Below are 17,240 nucleotides of genomic sequence, written 5' to 3' on the forward strand. Positions count from 1 at the left end.
AGAGACAGAGACAAACGAGAAAGACGTAGAAAATAGAAATAAGTTTACTGACGTTTCAGGGAGAGGACTCCCTTTCTTCAGAGAGTCCTCTCCCTGAAACGTCAGTAAACTTATTTCTATTTTCTACGTCTTTCTCGTTTGTCTCTGTCTCTACTAACCTTATTTTTTTCGCGCTCTGTGTGTTTTTATCTATTCAGACTATATATATATATATATATATATATATATATATATATATATATATATATATATATATATATATATATATATATATATATGTATATATATATATATAATTCTAGATCTGCAAAATGTGTTTACCCGTGCTTATGTACAGCATTTTTCTTTTACATTCGGGATAGCTTTCATGAATGCGCATGTAGTAGATTCTTCACAGCAGCCCAAGTATCTCTTTTGCCCCAGTTTTTGTCACGTGCTTCACAACAGCAAAGAACTTAGGATCGATTTCAGTATCAGTTGCTACCACGTATCCGGTTTGTTGACATAAATACGATTTCGTGAGTAACCCCATCACAGGCTTCAAACAGTCCGTGCACTATAAAAAACAGTCTCAAAACCACTTGGTCCGTGAGTGGAGTCGAGCAACTCCTCCAAAATACTCGCTGTCAGGAGGCGAACTTTCCAGCCCTTGCTGGAATCTGGAAGGACACTGCAGTCCGGGGATGTTGGTTCAACGTCTTGAACATTCGGCTGAAATGACGGCTCGCCGAGCCGAACTAGAGCTGTCCTGATGCAAGCAGCTCACCCGGCCTCAGTCATTCCTGGGCCCTGACGGGGCGTCAACCTTGGGCATCTCTTCGTAGACTACGGTGTCCCGATGCACTTTGGAGACATAGCTGCGAAAAAATTTGTGCATGTCATAATGAAGTTGCTAGGTAAGCGGGGTGGCTAATATGAGAGCAGACATATAACTGCGGTATTGATGCCTAAAGCACACTGGCACGCCAAGTTCGAAGAAGTGCGAATTTATGTGCTTTTGTAAAAACGCTATGAAAATGCGCTCGGTTTGTTTATCACGAGCATTGGGATAGTAATTTTTATTAGAATGTCAACTGGGCTGTTTCCGTTAACTGATTGTAATTTTAGGATTAGCTGCAGTGGCTTCTGAACCGGAGAAATGGTGATCTGCAGGGGTTTTCTTCGTGCCTGCATATATTTCACGAATGCCGACCGTGTGTGAAATGTCTCGTAAGTCATGTACAGAGTCTTGGCCAATAGTGGACTGCAACCTTGTAAAAGAGTTGTTTGATTTGAGAACTGTTTTTACGGCAGTGAATCTTTATCACCAATTGTACTTGAGACGGATGTGTTGAGAAGCAAAACATAAAAACGATACTATGCCAAGAGCTTCAGGAGGTGGTTAACCTCGCATGTACTGGTTTCATGCTTACCAAACAATTCATGGGTCAACATCAGGTAAACAGTGGAAAAAACATTCAGGGGGCAATTGCACCTAACTCAAGTCTATTTTGACTGCAGTTGAAGCTTTGTTGGGACATCTAGCCAGCATTAATGCCTGCTTAAGCAGCCTAGCAGTTGGTTTGAAGGCACGTGGGTACACTCCAACTCACAGATGCTTTTAACATTTAAGCTATTGGCAAGCCAGAATTTGGCAGAGATCAGAATAGCAGATCCCACAATGGGCGATGAGGGACTTTTGGGCGGGGAAACGCTTGGAATTAGCTGTAAAGACGGAACAATGTTTTACTCTTTCCTTTGTGCATGAAATCCATTACAACACGACTGAGTAGCAAAAGGGCGGAGTGCTTTTGCTTTTCACCTTCTTGCCAATTCTTGGCAGATGAACCGGGTCCCAGCAGCACATGGATAGCTCAAACATTGCTACTGGTGTAAGTAGAAAAGTTAGGGCCAGGTTAAAAGGTATATGCTAGGACAGTGGTTCTTAACCATGAGTGTGCAGACGCTTTTCAAACTTGCAGAAGATGTGAGGGAACCTATGATGGACTATGTCGATTTGTGTCATAATGTCAAACAATTTCCGTTTGCGGCTTAAGTCGTTCACATACTTCTTCAATACCCGCCCTTTGTGTCTGACTTTTTTGTTGATGTGTGTCATTATTGTCCAACAGTTTGCCCTTGCAGCTAGAAGTCACACTTGTGTGTCTCGCCTTTCCACATAGCTGGCATGTTGCGCAAAAAGCCAACGTTAAAAAGCACTGGGGATTGTTATACTCCCTAATGCGAAATTTGTGCCCGGCGTGAACTGCAGTCTTCTTCGTCACGGCGCATAGCTACTGCGTCTCAGGAAGTGATCACGCGATGATCGAACGCATGGCGGCGCACGCTATTCTGCCGTTATCTCTAAGCGCGTCGCCGCCGCCGAGCATGTTGCGAATCGTGTTTGAACCTCCCGCGCAAATGTCACGTGGTTATGATGAGCCACAAACGGAGGAGGAGCGTCTGCCGAAAGATGTGAGGGGAGGGCGCTCCTAGGCGGTGGCGCATGACGACAGTGTGAGAGATGACGCCATTGTAGCGTGTGCCGCCCTGCCCTCACACTTTCGCCGGACGTTCCCCTTTGCTTTCTTTCTGCCTTCGGTGCCGCGTTCGCTCGCTCCGCTACGCAGACATCACCGCCCCCGCCGCCAAAGAGCTACGCACTAATACATGCTACACAAAAAATTAAATGTGCCAGTCACGCAGCGAAGCCACCTTTTTGCATTGCCAGCAAGTTTTGAAGTGGAAAAAGGAAAAGAAAAGGAGTGGGAAGAGTTCTGGGGAGGGCATTGCGGAGCCCCTGGCGTTCGTGGACCCCCATTTGAGAAACGCTGTGTTAGGACTGTAAACACTTGTTTTGCTTGGTTTAAATTAAGCTTTGCAGCTTAATTGAAGGGTCCAAGATACCTTTCGCGTAGGTTTAAACTAGACTTTGCTATTAAATTAGCAATTACACAGACCTTTATGATACAAATGAAAAAAAAATTATTATAGATGTCGCAAAAAAATTAAATATATTTGTGTTTCCCTCCGTGCTTCACAGAGCCCCTTGCATTCCTCTAACTTACTGCAGTTATCTCAAATACAGTCGAACACGGATAAATCGAACACGGGTATATCGAATTGTTGTCTATATCGAACTCATAAATTATCCCCTTGAAAATTCTGTGTAAAAGTATAGGAATTCGTACGTTTATATCGAACCGTATTTTTCCCGACATTGGGTATATCGAACGCCGCACGAGCTGGAAGGTCCTCTTCGGCGGTCGCTGCACCCCCGACTGAGGTTGAGGAGGATGTGGAGGAATGCGTGGGCATGGCGAAGACTGGCTCGCGGAACTAATCCCCCCGACCGGAACGAATTTGCGCTTTCCCAGTCGGGCCCCGCTACCGGCCGCCGTAGCGTTAGCGGACGGAGCCCGGTATGCTAAATCTCTCTAGGCACAGAAGCCCGAACGCTCGGAAAATGTGACAGTGCGAGGTAGGGATACCCCGACTGCGCACGTCCTCTTTTTTGCGGCTGTGTACGTTCCCCGGCTTGCCGAAAAAGGGTTTTTTTTTCTCTCTCTCTCTCTGGGTCTGTCTTCCCCCGGTGTCGTCTCGGGAAAGGGAAGAGGGAACGAAGGCGCTGGCGGCCTCTTCCTTCTTTTGCATTATGCTGCTGTTGCTGCTGTTTGGCGAGTTGTCCCACACCTTTTGGAGATCACTGTTTCTCTCGGAGATGACCATCACGAGCGCTTTGTTGGAGTCGATTCAGAGAGCCTTGGTATTGCTACCTTCAAAGTTCTTGTGGTACGTGCGCGCTGTTCTTCTTTTGCGTGCGTGTTGTGCATGGTGTGCGAAGGCGCGGCGTACTGCTGGAATTTTCTAGTTGTGCAGCCTCGAGAACATCGAGACCAGCGTCTTTAATTTTATTTCCAGGACGAAGAAGCTGGCCAAGATCAGCGATTTTTTTTCACGGAAATAAGGCGTCCTCTTGCGTCGTGAGTGCGGAATTAGTTGTCATTCTTGAATGCGACGATTGGTAAGTGACCGTCCGCCATAGGTGAGGTCTCAGAGCCCATATTTTTTTATATCGAATTTTTCATATATCGAACTTTTTCGCGATCCCCTTGGAGTTCGATATAGCCGTGTTCGACTGTATACCTAACCTGCGCGAGCCCAAACCCAAATATACATAACCTGCCGTTTTCAAAACAGCATGTTGGTAACCGCTTTTACAATTGGTGTTTTTCAACACAAAGACATAGAAAAATTTTAGTCTATGAAAGAGTTAATCTTTATTCTTGACAACCAAATAAACTCATTTAACCACTCGTTACAGCTGGAGATATGAGTACACGTAAGCACACAGTGACTCCTTCGTTGGGAGCATATTTGCGAGGATGTCACAACAGTTTGTTTAAACCCGTAGAAACGAACACGAAATGTGGAAACTAACACGACCTTTCAGACGAATAATTTTTGCACCGAAAGTCCGGAAAAGCAATCAAACAATGGCAAGCTTAAGCTTTACAACCAAGAACTCTGTTTCAGCGAGCTCACTCCAAAGGAAAGCTCCTGTAGCGGGCACCATTTTAATTTGTTGTCGGCCGGATGCCTGATGCCATCAACACAGAGGTTGAGGTGACATTCAGATGGCAACAGTGAGCTTGTTCTGCTCTTCCACTACTTTCTGATGGGAGTGTGCGGCTGCGGCTGGAAGTTGTGGTTGGTGACGGGAACTCGCTGCTCACCCTAGTAGGACGATTGCAATGCAGGCGATGCAGCTGGCAACCAGGTATGGCAGGCCGGGCAGGAAGCCGATGGACCAGTTGAACAGGGAGGTGAGAACCACCTCGCCGAGGATGGGAACCACAGAGACAAACAGAGAGAGGAACGCAAACACCTTGCCTGCAAGTGGACCAGCAAACAGACTTGCGCTCAGTCTGGAACAATGGGTGGCTCGTGTTAATCAGTGCACTCTTAGCAAACAACAAAGCACTGACAGAGTTTAGGTTTAACGTTCCGTCTGCACAGCTGGTATCACAGAACCGGGCGAGATTCGGCGAGCAGCACGAAACATGACCCAAAAACGTAAAAAGCAGCAATGGCGGAAGAAAGCCAAACTCAGAGAGCAAAAAATAATGGGGGGAGGGGAAGAAGCGGCAAAGAGAAACACAACCCCAAACCGAAAAGGGGCGCAAGTCGGCAAGGTCGAGGCGAACGCTGCTCAGAACAAAGAAAAAAAAAAAGAACTCGCAACGAAAAACAACAGCCATGCTCCTCCCCCACTCCCCTTATCTACTCCTCCTCCGAGAAAAGCCCGCATGGGCTACTGAAAATACGAGAAAAACAGGTGCAAAGTGTGGAATCTCGTACACGCTGTGAATCCAAAATGCAAAAGGCAAAATATTCGGTTACTGCGCATTCAGCCGAGAGCATGCAACGGACAGGTTAGCTTTGTTTAAAAAACTCCGAAGGAGAACCGCTCCGCATGACTCTTTGGATGATAGAATTTTTCCTATAGGACATTGGATAGCCAGGAGAGACATCTTGCGCCTGATCCACGGGCTTTTACGTGACACACGCCTCAGTGACTCCTGGTGATTTCCCGCGCATAGCGGCTAGAAAATGTTGATCGGGGAAGCATTGGCCGCAAGGCTAGATACACCCGTTAATAAGCGTAATCACCACCACCACCAGAATGTTTAAGGAGCCATGCTACTCATCTCAGGGAGTCTGGCCATTGGCCTTACGGAAGGGTGGAAGTCAAGTCAAGGCATGCTTTTCGAGAACTTGCTGGTTGGCCTACTGCAAGGAAGCAGAATCAGCTCTTCCTAGCGATCCATTGGAATCAACGCACTGATGTCGGTGAACCCTTTGGAACACCACATCAGAAAACACATCAAGCTTGAACTCAGTCGTCGTATCCAATGCCGCACAATGAACACACTCCTACAGGCCAAACCATTCTCAAAGCCATTCATGAGGAGGTAAAATGGCAGTGTGAGAGTTGAACTGTACACATTTCAGCAGGGCCCGTAGTCACAGAAAATGCTCGCACAACTGAAACGAGGGGGCAGCACGATGAGGCTCTTCTGATTAAAACATTCCAGACATAGCTTTGGAGCCTAAGACCGCTGATTAAACTTTTCGAATACGACCGAATCTTGAAGCATCTGCAACTCACCGACTTCATCCGGTCCCACCAGCTTGGAGATATGGGTACGCACGCCTACTTGGCCCAGAAAGGACGGCAGGCCCACCAAACACTCTGAAAAAAGGAGAGAGAGAGAGAGAGAGAGAGAGAGAGAGAGAGAGAGTACTACTAAGCACTTCATAGTATGTGCTACAAACAGCACTGGACCGAGACAATCATGGCTATGCACAGCGAATGGGAATTTCTAAAGCTGCAAAACTGGCAACGTAAACACAGTGAGATTATCTAATTTTACTATGTTGCTACACTGCAGATGGTATACGATGAAGGAAGTCTGGAAGGATTATAAAAACCATGCATATTGTCTCATATTCATGACTTCTCACATAACTCATTAAAATTAGAAGGGTGGAATTTTCAAGTACACACGTTGTGTAATAAGTATGTAATACCCCGAAAGTGGCCTTTAAGGGAAAAAGAAATTATGATGATGATGATGATTCATTGTTAATCAGGCTGGCGCAAACCATACCGCACTACTTTCTATGGTTAATAAATTAGACTGAAATAATCAAATAATTACAGGAGAATCTAGCAAAAAAAAGCTTTAAATTACAAAGGGGTAGAGTGCCCGAGAATACACGGATTGTCATTTGAAGCTTTTTTCATTCGAGCGCCTTAAAACAAATACCATTCAAAAAATAAAGTCATAGAGCGGCCAAGAACACGCAGATTGCTGAAGTTCCCACGAGAATTTTTTCATTGGGAGAGGATTTAGGGAGAAGGATGTAGCCTTTATTGTGGCAGGAAGACTCTACGTCAAGTGCGGGAAGGAACTCCATAAAAATGCAGGTGTGGCGCCAAATTTCATCGGTGCGTCCGTGGTGGTGCCAAGTGCGAGAATGGGCTGAGCAACACAAGGCTGCATCCTACCAGCCGGTTGCTTGAACCTGGTGCATTTTAATTGAAACACTGAACTTCACTTGACGTTAACCAAACTGCTGCATTTGGGACGACTTTTGACACACTGCAGTTAAACCTGGACATAACGAATTTGATGGCTCAGCGATGGCTCAGAGCGCAGTGATGGCTCAGAGGTACAGCACTCGCCTCGTATGCGGGAGGTACTGGGTTCGAATCCTGGTACCGCCGGACACCCACCGGTTTCTTTAATGGGTACAGGCGTCCCTGGTCGAGTGCGGACCCTTGAAAGGGGAATCCACGTCTGGAAAGCTTCCTTTACCCTATCGAGGGGCCCCTGACCCTTGTTCATCTGGCGGGGCCCCCAGCCATCATGCCGCGTTGCGCCATTGCCGGGGGTGAAAGAGTCTGGCGGCATGTCCTGCCACAGGCGGTTGCGAGTTGAGCGTCCACCGTGGCTGTGGAAGGCACCATGTGAATTCATGTTCCTTGGTGGCGCCGGGCACCTACCGGTAAAATAAGTACAAGTGACTCCCCGGCCTCGCGCTCGGCCCTTGTGTGGGACTACAACGCTTGGGAAGTTCACCCGGCTTGCACGGGAAATCGCCCCTATGGAAAGGGGCGGCTGCAAAAACGCAGGAACTTTTTTTCCCCCTGCAAAACCGAGGTGTACGTACGGATGTAGTAGAGCCACTCTTTATACGCGAGTCCCAGAATGATCAGCTGTGTTGCGTAGCAGCACGTTCCGATGAGCGCCATGGCCGGGTCGCTGATTCTGAACACTCGAGCAAGGAAGTGGGCGAGAGGGATGTTCAGAGCCACCCCCACCACAGCCGCCACAGACTGCACCGTCGTGTAGTGTGGCACTGTCCACGAGTACATCTTCCGCGCGTAGTAATACGCGATGCCCACGGCTGCAGGGTGAAAAAATGATAAAGATTATTCCGTTGATTCCACACCACGTGAATTGGAAAATGTTATGACTGCGAAATAATTTAACAGCGTATATTGTACTCTGGTAGGCCAGCCGCCCAAAAAAGATGAATGCGACGCAATATACACACACAAGGTATACATACCACGAGTAAAGTATGCGACCCATTCATCAGGCTTTGAATATGGTGCAACCACAAGCGCTTTGGGGATCAGTTCTGGGCCCGTCACTCTTCTTGATTTTTATCAACTACATGTCTGCAGGAGAATTCCGCTTTTATCTCCAGTAGTATGAGTATGCTATAATCATCCTAATTCATAATGCTTCACCTCCCCCTCACCACCATTTGGCGACCTACATTGGGGCCCCTGGGCATGGTGCCAGACTATATCTTGCTTGCGGCAGCGTCATGAGGTTCTCGGGCGACTTCATATCTTCGTACCTGTTGTACATGTGTGCTCTGCCTGTGCGCAATCACATTTTGGGTAAAATTAAGGCTCACTTGCAGTCTTTACTTCACCCCTTACATCACAAGCGCCGTAGCCACGGCTTGCCGCACGCTGAGTTTCATTTACTCTGCTCCTAAACCATGCGGCCCAGCAACGTCAGCGACACCTTACAGCTTCAATTTAAAGCGTCCAAATGGGCACCACACATGCTAGGTGCATGCACTGGCTCTGCTGCATACTCCACGGCACTTCGTTCGCAACTCCTGCGGCATTCATAGTATGTGTAAACAAAGGATCTGGTCCACATCAGGCATCAGAAATCCAAGCTGCTGTGCGCGAATTCTATTAGCTTCTCTAACTGACACTGCCCCAATTCAAGCATCAGAAGAAGGAATCAAAAGATACCTGTTCAGAGTATGGCCAGCGCATTTTTGCACAGGATGGCCTGTGAAGACGCTTTTGGCATTGAGGATGTTGTGGCTCCTGCCTTAGTGAACTTGTGACGTGTACTTCCCCCACATTTGTTGCACTTTGTGTATTTACCCGACTTCTTTTGTTGTTAGGGAATGCTCTTCAGTCACTAGGAGTTGCACAACTTAAAGGTAATAACTTTTCTGTCTAGCCTTGCACGCTGCCAAGGCGGTACACAGTTTTCTTTGAACGTTAGTATTGTTATTGTAATTACAATGGTAGCTCGCAGTAGAGTGTAGGGGGACACTTCTCAACAAAGTATTGCTATAAGGGGTATTTATTGCTAAAGTTACGTGTTGCCTGACTTGCTGTCCGCTGGACTCTTAACGCCCCATGTCAAACTGTCAACATCGAATTTCTTCATGCAGGCATGTGACAAAGCACTTCAATGTCTGGGTACTAAGTTGGATATGCTTACAAGTTTGGTCAAACATCCAGTAAGTCAGACATACTCACAAGCGTGGTCGAACAGGACGCAGCATACAGCAGCGAAGAGGCACCACAGTTGTAGCCTTCCCCTGCTTGGCCTAGACTTCACCACCGTCCCGAAGCTCTCGCGCAAGTTCCCCAGCTGGAATAGGTTTTGAAGCTTGACTCTTAGGCCGTCTTTTTCGTAAGCAGGCTTTGCAAGATCCTTGATGGTAACACAGGCCCACACAAGCGCAACGGCCACCGTACTGAGAGCTGTATAGAGTACCGCTTTCCAGCCGTAATGACCATACAGCTGCCCTCCGACGTAGCTACCCAGGGGATTCGACAAGCTCATGGTTGCCGTTACCGCGAAGAACCTGGCACGTCTTCTCTCTGCCCGCGTGATCAGCGTGGCTTCGCTGCAGACAGACGTGACTACACAGATGAGGCCACCACTGATGCCATTCGGTATGGCCGATAGAATGTTCACGTACAGTGGAAGTTCCATGTAGTACACAGTGACAATGGTAATGGAGAAGTTCGCTGCAAGTCCCAGTGAGGAGCTGATGAGTGGAGCCCTGTAGCCGTACTTGTCGCACCAGGGGCCGATGAAGATTGCGAGCACCGAAGACGGCGCCAAGGCTGCGACGATCTGCATCAAGTTCGTGGTGCTGGCCACCTTCTCGGCTGCGTTCTTCACGTCCTCGAAATCGTCCAGTCGCGAGCACACGCTTGCGTTCAGGTGCAATCGGTAGAGGCAAGCCTTCTGGAGCAGCAAGTCCTGGAATGCGCGGTAGTGCAAATAAAACGCTCAGCGGAGAGCTTGGGATTAATAGCTTCTAACTACACATTCCATCAAAAAGGCTTAGTTCTGCACACTTGCATGCACGACAAAGATCGAGACCTAATAATCTATTTTGTTGAAACAATGGCAACTATGGCTGGAGCCCAGTCTAAAATCACAAAAGGAATACCACAAAAACCAAACAAGAATTTCTGTCGTACACAAAAAAACTTTGTTGTGACAACAGAAATCCTGTTGTTACGACAAAGCCATCGGTTGTTACGACACACATTTCTGTCGTAACGACAGTCAATTTTCTCAACGACAAACATTCTTGTAGTGACAACAGAAGTGCCATTTTGCACAATGGGAAATTACATTCAAACAATGTGCAATTACTGATGGAACATCGGGATCACGACAAGACAGGAATTCGGCACGACGGAACATCAAAATGAGGACAGGAATACCACACACGACAGAACATCAAAATACCGACACGACAACATTATGACATGACGACAGCACCACATGCGAAAATACGAGAAGCTACAGACATTTTTCTGGTCATCTTCGACTGGGAGTACTTTATCATCGAATTACATTTATGAGTGCCCGTTTTCTGCATCAACAACGCAACCCTATGGTATTATCTATTCAGTTGTGAATTCCAGGGGAATGAGGTGACTGTCCCCCAGAAGAAGAAGGGAAAAAGAAAAGATAAAAAAAATTGTTCATTCCTCTGTCATAGGAATCGGTAAAACACGAAAGGGAAATGTGCAGCGAAATCTGCAGCTGAGCATGATTTGCGGGTCGGCGGCTGTCTTGTAGGTGTGCTTGGCGAGCGACATCCTACTGGCGGGTCACTTCGGCAAAGGTGTACTGGCGTAATTTTCATGACGGATATGACGTCAGTGGAATCTTGGTGTACCCCGGCATAAAACACTTTCGTGTTAAAATATAAAACCAGAAAACGAACAACCCGAAGTTAACGTACTCTTTAGTTTATAAGGTTGCTTTCCCGCAAGAACACCCTGTGTGGAGGGGTGCACCCTTACAGGCCGCTTGCTTTTGTACTGGCGTCACTTCCGTGACGGATATGACGTAAGTGAAACCTTCGTGAATCCCGGAATAAAACACTTTCGTGTTAAAAAGCCGGGAGGTTAGCTAAGTGTAGAGACCGGTTTGCTACCCTGCACTGGGGGAGTGGGGTTTAGGGGATAAAAGAGAGGGCGGGAGAGGAGGAAGAGGTACGCGTGAGAAAGCGCGCACTCTAGTCCCGTTTTAGGTATAATGTCTTTCATGCAAATTCGTTTCGCTCAGGAAGCGTAGAAGTCTTCGCCTTCTGTGAAGTCGATGGTAGAGACCGATGACTAGATAGTCTTTGCTGTCTGCTGAGCGTGGTGGCGAGCACGCTTCTCTCCGACGAATATGCGGGGGCGCATATAGGTGTTTCCTAGTCAGCACAGTACGGGGCAGCGACACAGCACATGCTCTATAGTCTCTTCGGCCCCACAGCCGTCACAATGGGTGCTGCTGGCCATCCCGACGAGGGAAGAGTAGGCTTCCGTGAGGTCACTCCCAACCACAGTCTATAAAGTAAAGTCGACTAAGGTCGAGACACCCCATACCCCCCCCCCCCCAATTAGGAAGCGACAATTAGGAAGCATACCGACAGCGGGGTGAGTTGGTATCCAATTATTCTTAAAACAGCGCATAAACGCGGACGAAGAAGAGAGGGCGCACGAGAATCAACACAGGTTAACAGGAAAAAAAACGCGCCAGAACACCGCATGCAGGGCGAGGCAACTGTCAACGATATAGGTTTATGGACGGGAGATACCGGGCTTTCGCATGCCGACGCGATGGAAATAACGCGTTGATTGATTGTAGGGTCTAACGCGCCGACGCAACGCAGGCGATGAGGCGCGCCGTAGTGGAGGGCTCCGGATTAATTTTGACCACCTGGGGATCTTTAACGTGCGCCAAAATCTCGTACACACGGGCGATTTTTGCTTTTCGCCTCCACGAGAAAAGCGGCCGCGGCAGTCGGGAATCAAACCCGCGACCTCGTGCTCAGCAGCGCAATGCCTTAGCTACCATTACACGCTAATGAATTACCGAGAAGACGTTTTTTCAGTGGAAGCGTAAGCGATCGTACGTGAAAATGGCCCTAGAGCCTTTAATTATTAGCATTCTAATACGCGGCCAAGTGTGACGTATCAAGCGTACAGACAGGTTGCTTCGTTGAGTTCGCGTAGAAATGCTTTAAAGGGACCGACAACTGATTTTTGTGGAGTATATGCTTTGCGTCCGAAATAAACGGTGTCACTTAAAACACCTTGAATTGAAACGGCTTCCCTGATGAAGCTCTACGACGTTTGAAACAGAATGTTTACGTCTACCAGCCTTACGTATGCTGCCAAAAAGATAACAGTGAGCCTCGCAGCAAATATTTTCACTGTACATGAGATGAAAAGAAGCGTTTAAAAACTTGCCTCCAGCTACAACAATAATAGAATGTAATGTTTCCTATTCTTTCATGCGGTTTTTAAATCATGCATTGATTTGCATGCGTACGATAGTGTCACGTCTAGACGCTAGATGGCGCCACCTTTCGAAATTCACAGATTTTAGTGCCAAATCAAAATAATTTTCGCCAATTTATTCAGAAATTCCTTGGGTTACCCCACTTTATAAAACGCTGGCTTTCACATGAGCTAGGGTACGCATTCAGCGCATAAAAAATTAGCAGTGGCTTAGCTCGGCTATGCCAGGATATACGTAGCCTGAGCTAAGGTTCAGCTGGTTATTCTTAGCTTTCCTGGTTGTCGTAGGATTAGCCTGATTATCATGCTTACTGCTGCTCCAGTGGCACACACACATGGCATACGCATTATGTGACACATGCATATTTATCAAGCGGCTCCGGCGCGGCGTCACCAATCTCCCCAGAGCTAAGCTGGTTCCACAGGCGCGCGCCGGTGTTTCTGCGACGCACGAGCCATCGGTTCCCCACGCGGCCACTCCTCGCATGATCATCAAGTGGACCGGACCGCCACGTGCGGAACGGAGGTCGGCGAAGAAGCTGGGCGCGTGGGGTGTGGGAGAGACGCCGGGCAGCGAGAAAACTTCTGTGCGCAGTGTGACGTCACTGCTCCTCGCGCATGCGCAGCACGGCTCTCCAGGAGCCACGTGAAACTGCTCAACCTCGGCCAGTGTAGCTCACGCTATAAAATCGGTTTTGTCCTTTTAAAAAATTGGCTGTGGCTTAGCTCGGCTAAACCCTGTTATGCAAGCGAGAGCTTGCATAACCATCTCGCCACAGATGGACCAGCGTAGAGCCACTATAGATGATGTTTTAGAGTATCGGCACCCTTTTCTGTCATTGTTGTATGCGCCGACAGCGGCCATTAGTCCCACTGCGTCACGTGACATTTGTTTACCCCGGCAAGACCCATGGGCGCTGACATTTTGGTGCATCTGTGTTACCGCGCGCGCGCTTTTAGATAAGTCGTGATTTTCGGAGCGCAGTGCGGCTGTATGACACGCTGAGAGTGAGTTTTCAAGCCCGCAGACAGACTAGCGATGCCGTGATGCTCTGTACTGGGCTGTTTCAACCGGCGAGAAGGTGGAAAACGCCTGCATCGCTTCCCGCTGGGAAAGAACGACAGTGGCCTAGCGTAACCTACACCCACTTAAAAAGCGTAGCTTAATTAGTGACTCTAGCGTAACACCCGCCGCGGTGGCTCAGTGGCTAAGGCGTTGCGCTGCTGAGCACGAGGTCGCGGGTTCGATTCCCGGCCGCGGCGGCCGCTTTTTTGATGGAGGCGAAAAGCAAAAACTCTCGTGTGTACGAGATTTCAGCGCACGTTAAAGATCCCCGGGTGGTCAAAATTAATCCGGAGCCCCCCACTAAGGCGCGCCTCATCGCCTCATCAACCCCACAATCAATCAATCAATCTACTCTAGCGTAACATAGAACCACTAAATAGGCCACGCTAGCGTAACCGAGCATGACTCTCTCGCACCGGCGCGCTGTCTCTACATCTTCGAAAAGTAAACACAGCTGTCATGGTTGTCAAGCGGTGCCCAGACCAATTCCGCCCGCCAATGGCAGCTTCCATAGGGTGCATAAAGCTGGCCACCGTGGCGTCAGGCACCAAAATGGCTGCCGCCGTCCTTCAGTGTCGTTTCTCTTAAGCGTAGCTTTTAAGTGCGAATGCACTTCTTAAGCGAGCCTGAAGCGTCCGCCGCCGTCCGCATAGCAACAGCTGCGGGTGCGCGCGCTCCTCGTCTTCCTTGGCAACGGGGGGAGATGGGCGCGCGCTGCCTGGCCGCTGACATGGCACATACCCACGTGGGGGATTGGCCAGGAATCGGGCGTGAGAAGGGCTAATGCACCCGCTTAAAGGAGTACTGACACGAAATTTCAAAGCTGAGATCCGCTCTAGCAATCAAGTACAACGACAACACAAATAGGTGTCTGTGAATAAATGCATCTTTCTTTCTTTGTAGTTGTGTGTGTGTGTGTGATCTCTCTTTCGCGAACATTACCGAACCGCGCAAATTCAACTCGTGCATTCGCACTTTCACATTCTTCCCCTCGGGGAAATGCGGGGAATTTTTTTTTAGTGGTTCTAGACCAGCGTCCTCGGTCCTTCCTCATATCGTACAACTGCTAATTGAAGCATTTACCCGGCTAAAGCAACTTACTGCGATGCGGCAGAGGAGCGGTCCCTTTCAAAAGATCGGTGAGTCGCGTTGTTGGTCACATGGACACGGTAGGAAGGCGGCGGCCGCCCAATACGAAGGACAGTGTGCACGATTTTTGATGTAGCTGGTTGGGCACCGCGGCTGCGGCGAGTCACGATCACTTCAAAGTCAACGCACGGTGAAACTCGCTGTACTAGGCCAGCAGGGCTTTCGCCGTAAAATGTACTTACCTGGACGGGAGTCATGGTCATGAACCGTGAGATCATAAACAGCGCCAGGAAGATTTCCAGTCTGGCCACAAGGACTCCATCGAGCACTCGGCGGCCGAAGGATGGCGTCGACGTGCCGCTGCCGACGACGTCGCCGACTTGCCTCGAGTCAGAGCTGGACGTGTCCTGGCTAGACGTCGTCGACGATCGACGACTATTACCCGGGTGCATGCCTCCACTGCCGGAGCCGTCACCGCTGGCGGCAGGCCTCGAGTCATCCTCAGTAGTCATTTCAGTGCATGAAATGGTGTTTCGATCTTCTTACGGGCCTTCAACCTGCTCGAAAACGTGGTGAATTCCAAAGGGATATAACTCCAGACACCTGATTCCGGCGAATCGGCACCTGTTCAGGAAATACATCTTATGGCGAGAGCTAATTAGAAGCCTGTTGAAAAACCTCCAATTAAGTTTACTGCTTCTACAATAAATTTGAACTGTGGAAGCAAAGTTTAGGCTTGACTTCTAACTTTTTTCTTCAAAATAAATGTCGGAAATAAAATACTCTAAAGTGCTCAGAATGCTTGATTGATTGATTAATTGTAGGGTTTAACGCGCCGACGCAAAGCAGGCGATGAGGCGCGCTGTAGTGGAGGGCTCCGGATTAATTTTGACCACCTGGGTATCTTTAACGTGCGCCGAAATCTCGTACACACGGGCGTGTTTGCTTTTCGCCTCCATCAGAAAAGCAGCCGCCGCGGCCGGGAATCGAACCCGCGACCTCTTGCTCAGCAGCGCAACGCCTTAGCCACTGAGCCACCGCGGCGGGTACTCAGAATGCGAACAGATCCATATAGGTATGTCATGCTTAAAGCGGACAAAATTGGTATCCTAAGATATGTCGCAAAAGCATCTCTCAATCACTGAATTTGCAAAACTTGCGCGAGCGTCCAGAATGAAGGTAGTCCGCGGAAACAATTCCGTCCAGTTGAACTTAGCTGTGAATCCCAAGCCGTACCTGCTTATGACGTCGCAAACGTAGCGTTCTGTACTTTCTTCTTGTTTTTGTATTTGGCGATAATAAGCTATTCGAGTGCAACTATAAATACATACAAAATAAAATACTGGATAAAATATAAAGACTTCTTTTGACTCCTTGAATACTGCAAAAAATTGCTCATTTTTCTTTCTTCTGACACGTGGCCTCACGCTAAATGTTTCCGAACAAAGCATCGTGAATTTCGCAAAGTTGGTTGTTTGTTACGCACGCTAAAACGGATCCGACGCCAGCGAATCGGTCGCGACGCAGCTGGGCGAAAACGAGGAACACTTACGAGGCAGCGTGTACGAGCGGATGTCAAAAACGGGCAGAGCGGAATGTTGCTGTCTGCCGCACGCTCCCGCGCAGACTGAAGCCATAGATACACGCGCGCAGCGGACGCTCATCCGTTCTGGCAGCACGCGGCGCGGGCGATAACTTCTCCTGACTCACTCCGTCCCTTGACGCGAATGCACTCCGTGCCATGGAGCAGGTGCAATTTGACGTTTCGCCCGGACTCTCTTGTTATTAGCACTTCTACACGCCTGCACAAAAACAAAGAGGACGACACGCAGAGAAAGAAACGCTTAGAGGTTCGCAGTTTTCACAAACAGTTTTTTGCAATACTGGTTTGACAACCTATCAGGGGTTCAGCCAGCTTCTGTTCAACATCCGTGAGCCCGCTCGAATACACTGCTTATAATGTACGCTTATGACGAGACAAGTGGCAAATTGAATTATGGTAGTCATCCGGTTCTGACGAACAAGTGACGCGGTATTGGTCATCTCACGCCACTAGCCTCTTGCATGCGGGCTTGGGGTGTCACAAAAACAGGTTTCAGATGGTATAGTAACCGAAGTGACGGTAACCATGAACCGGCCGGGGTGTGAACCGCTAAATGTTTAGCACGGCATTGCAACAAGGTATTTGAAGAGCCCGAATGCTCCACATGAGTCTTCTTCAATACCTCATAAAACTATAAATAATGGGATACCTGAACGCTGTGTCCCTGCTATCACACGCTGTTTCAGGTTTTGTGAAGTAAGAAATCTTTCTGCCATCACAAAGGGCGCCGTTATACAACGACAGCTGCGTTCATATCGTCCCGCATGTCTGAGTGTCGGTTAGAGCTTGAGGCCTTCGTAATGCGCATGCGCGGAAACAGTGGACATTCATTCCGAAACACA

The 17,240-nt window shown here is 48.5% G+C and overlaps 1 protein-coding gene across 1 annotated transcript; it reads right to left on the reverse strand.

The window, feature by feature from the left end:
- Positions 1 to 257: 257 nt before the first annotated feature.
- On the reverse strand, positions 258 to 16,507 carry LOC144163302 (putative peptidoglycan muropeptide transporter SLC46). The gene is made up of 7 exons (XM_077694217.1): positions 16,348 to 16,507; positions 15,038 to 15,352; positions 9,353 to 10,088; positions 7,720 to 7,956; positions 6,152 to 6,235; positions 4,716 to 4,872; positions 258 to 857 (listed from the first exon to the last, which is right to left on the reverse strand). The coding sequence occupies exons 2-7, from the start codon at positions 15,305 to 15,307 to the stop codon at positions 773 to 775; spliced, it is 1,569 nt and encodes a 522-aa protein (XP_077550343.1). The 5' UTR covers positions 15,308 to 15,352; positions 16,348 to 16,507; the 3' UTR covers positions 258 to 772.
- Positions 16,508 to 17,240: the final 733 nt, after the last annotated feature.

The sequence above is a fragment of the Haemaphysalis longicornis genome, unplaced genomic scaffold (assembly GCF_048455015.1).
Source record: "Haemaphysalis longicornis isolate Haplotype H1 unplaced genomic scaffold, Haemaphysalis longicornis Haplotype H1 scaffold_12, whole genome shotgun sequence".
NCBI classification, from domain to species: Eukaryota; Metazoa; Arthropoda; class Arachnida; order Ixodida; family Ixodidae; genus Haemaphysalis; species Haemaphysalis longicornis.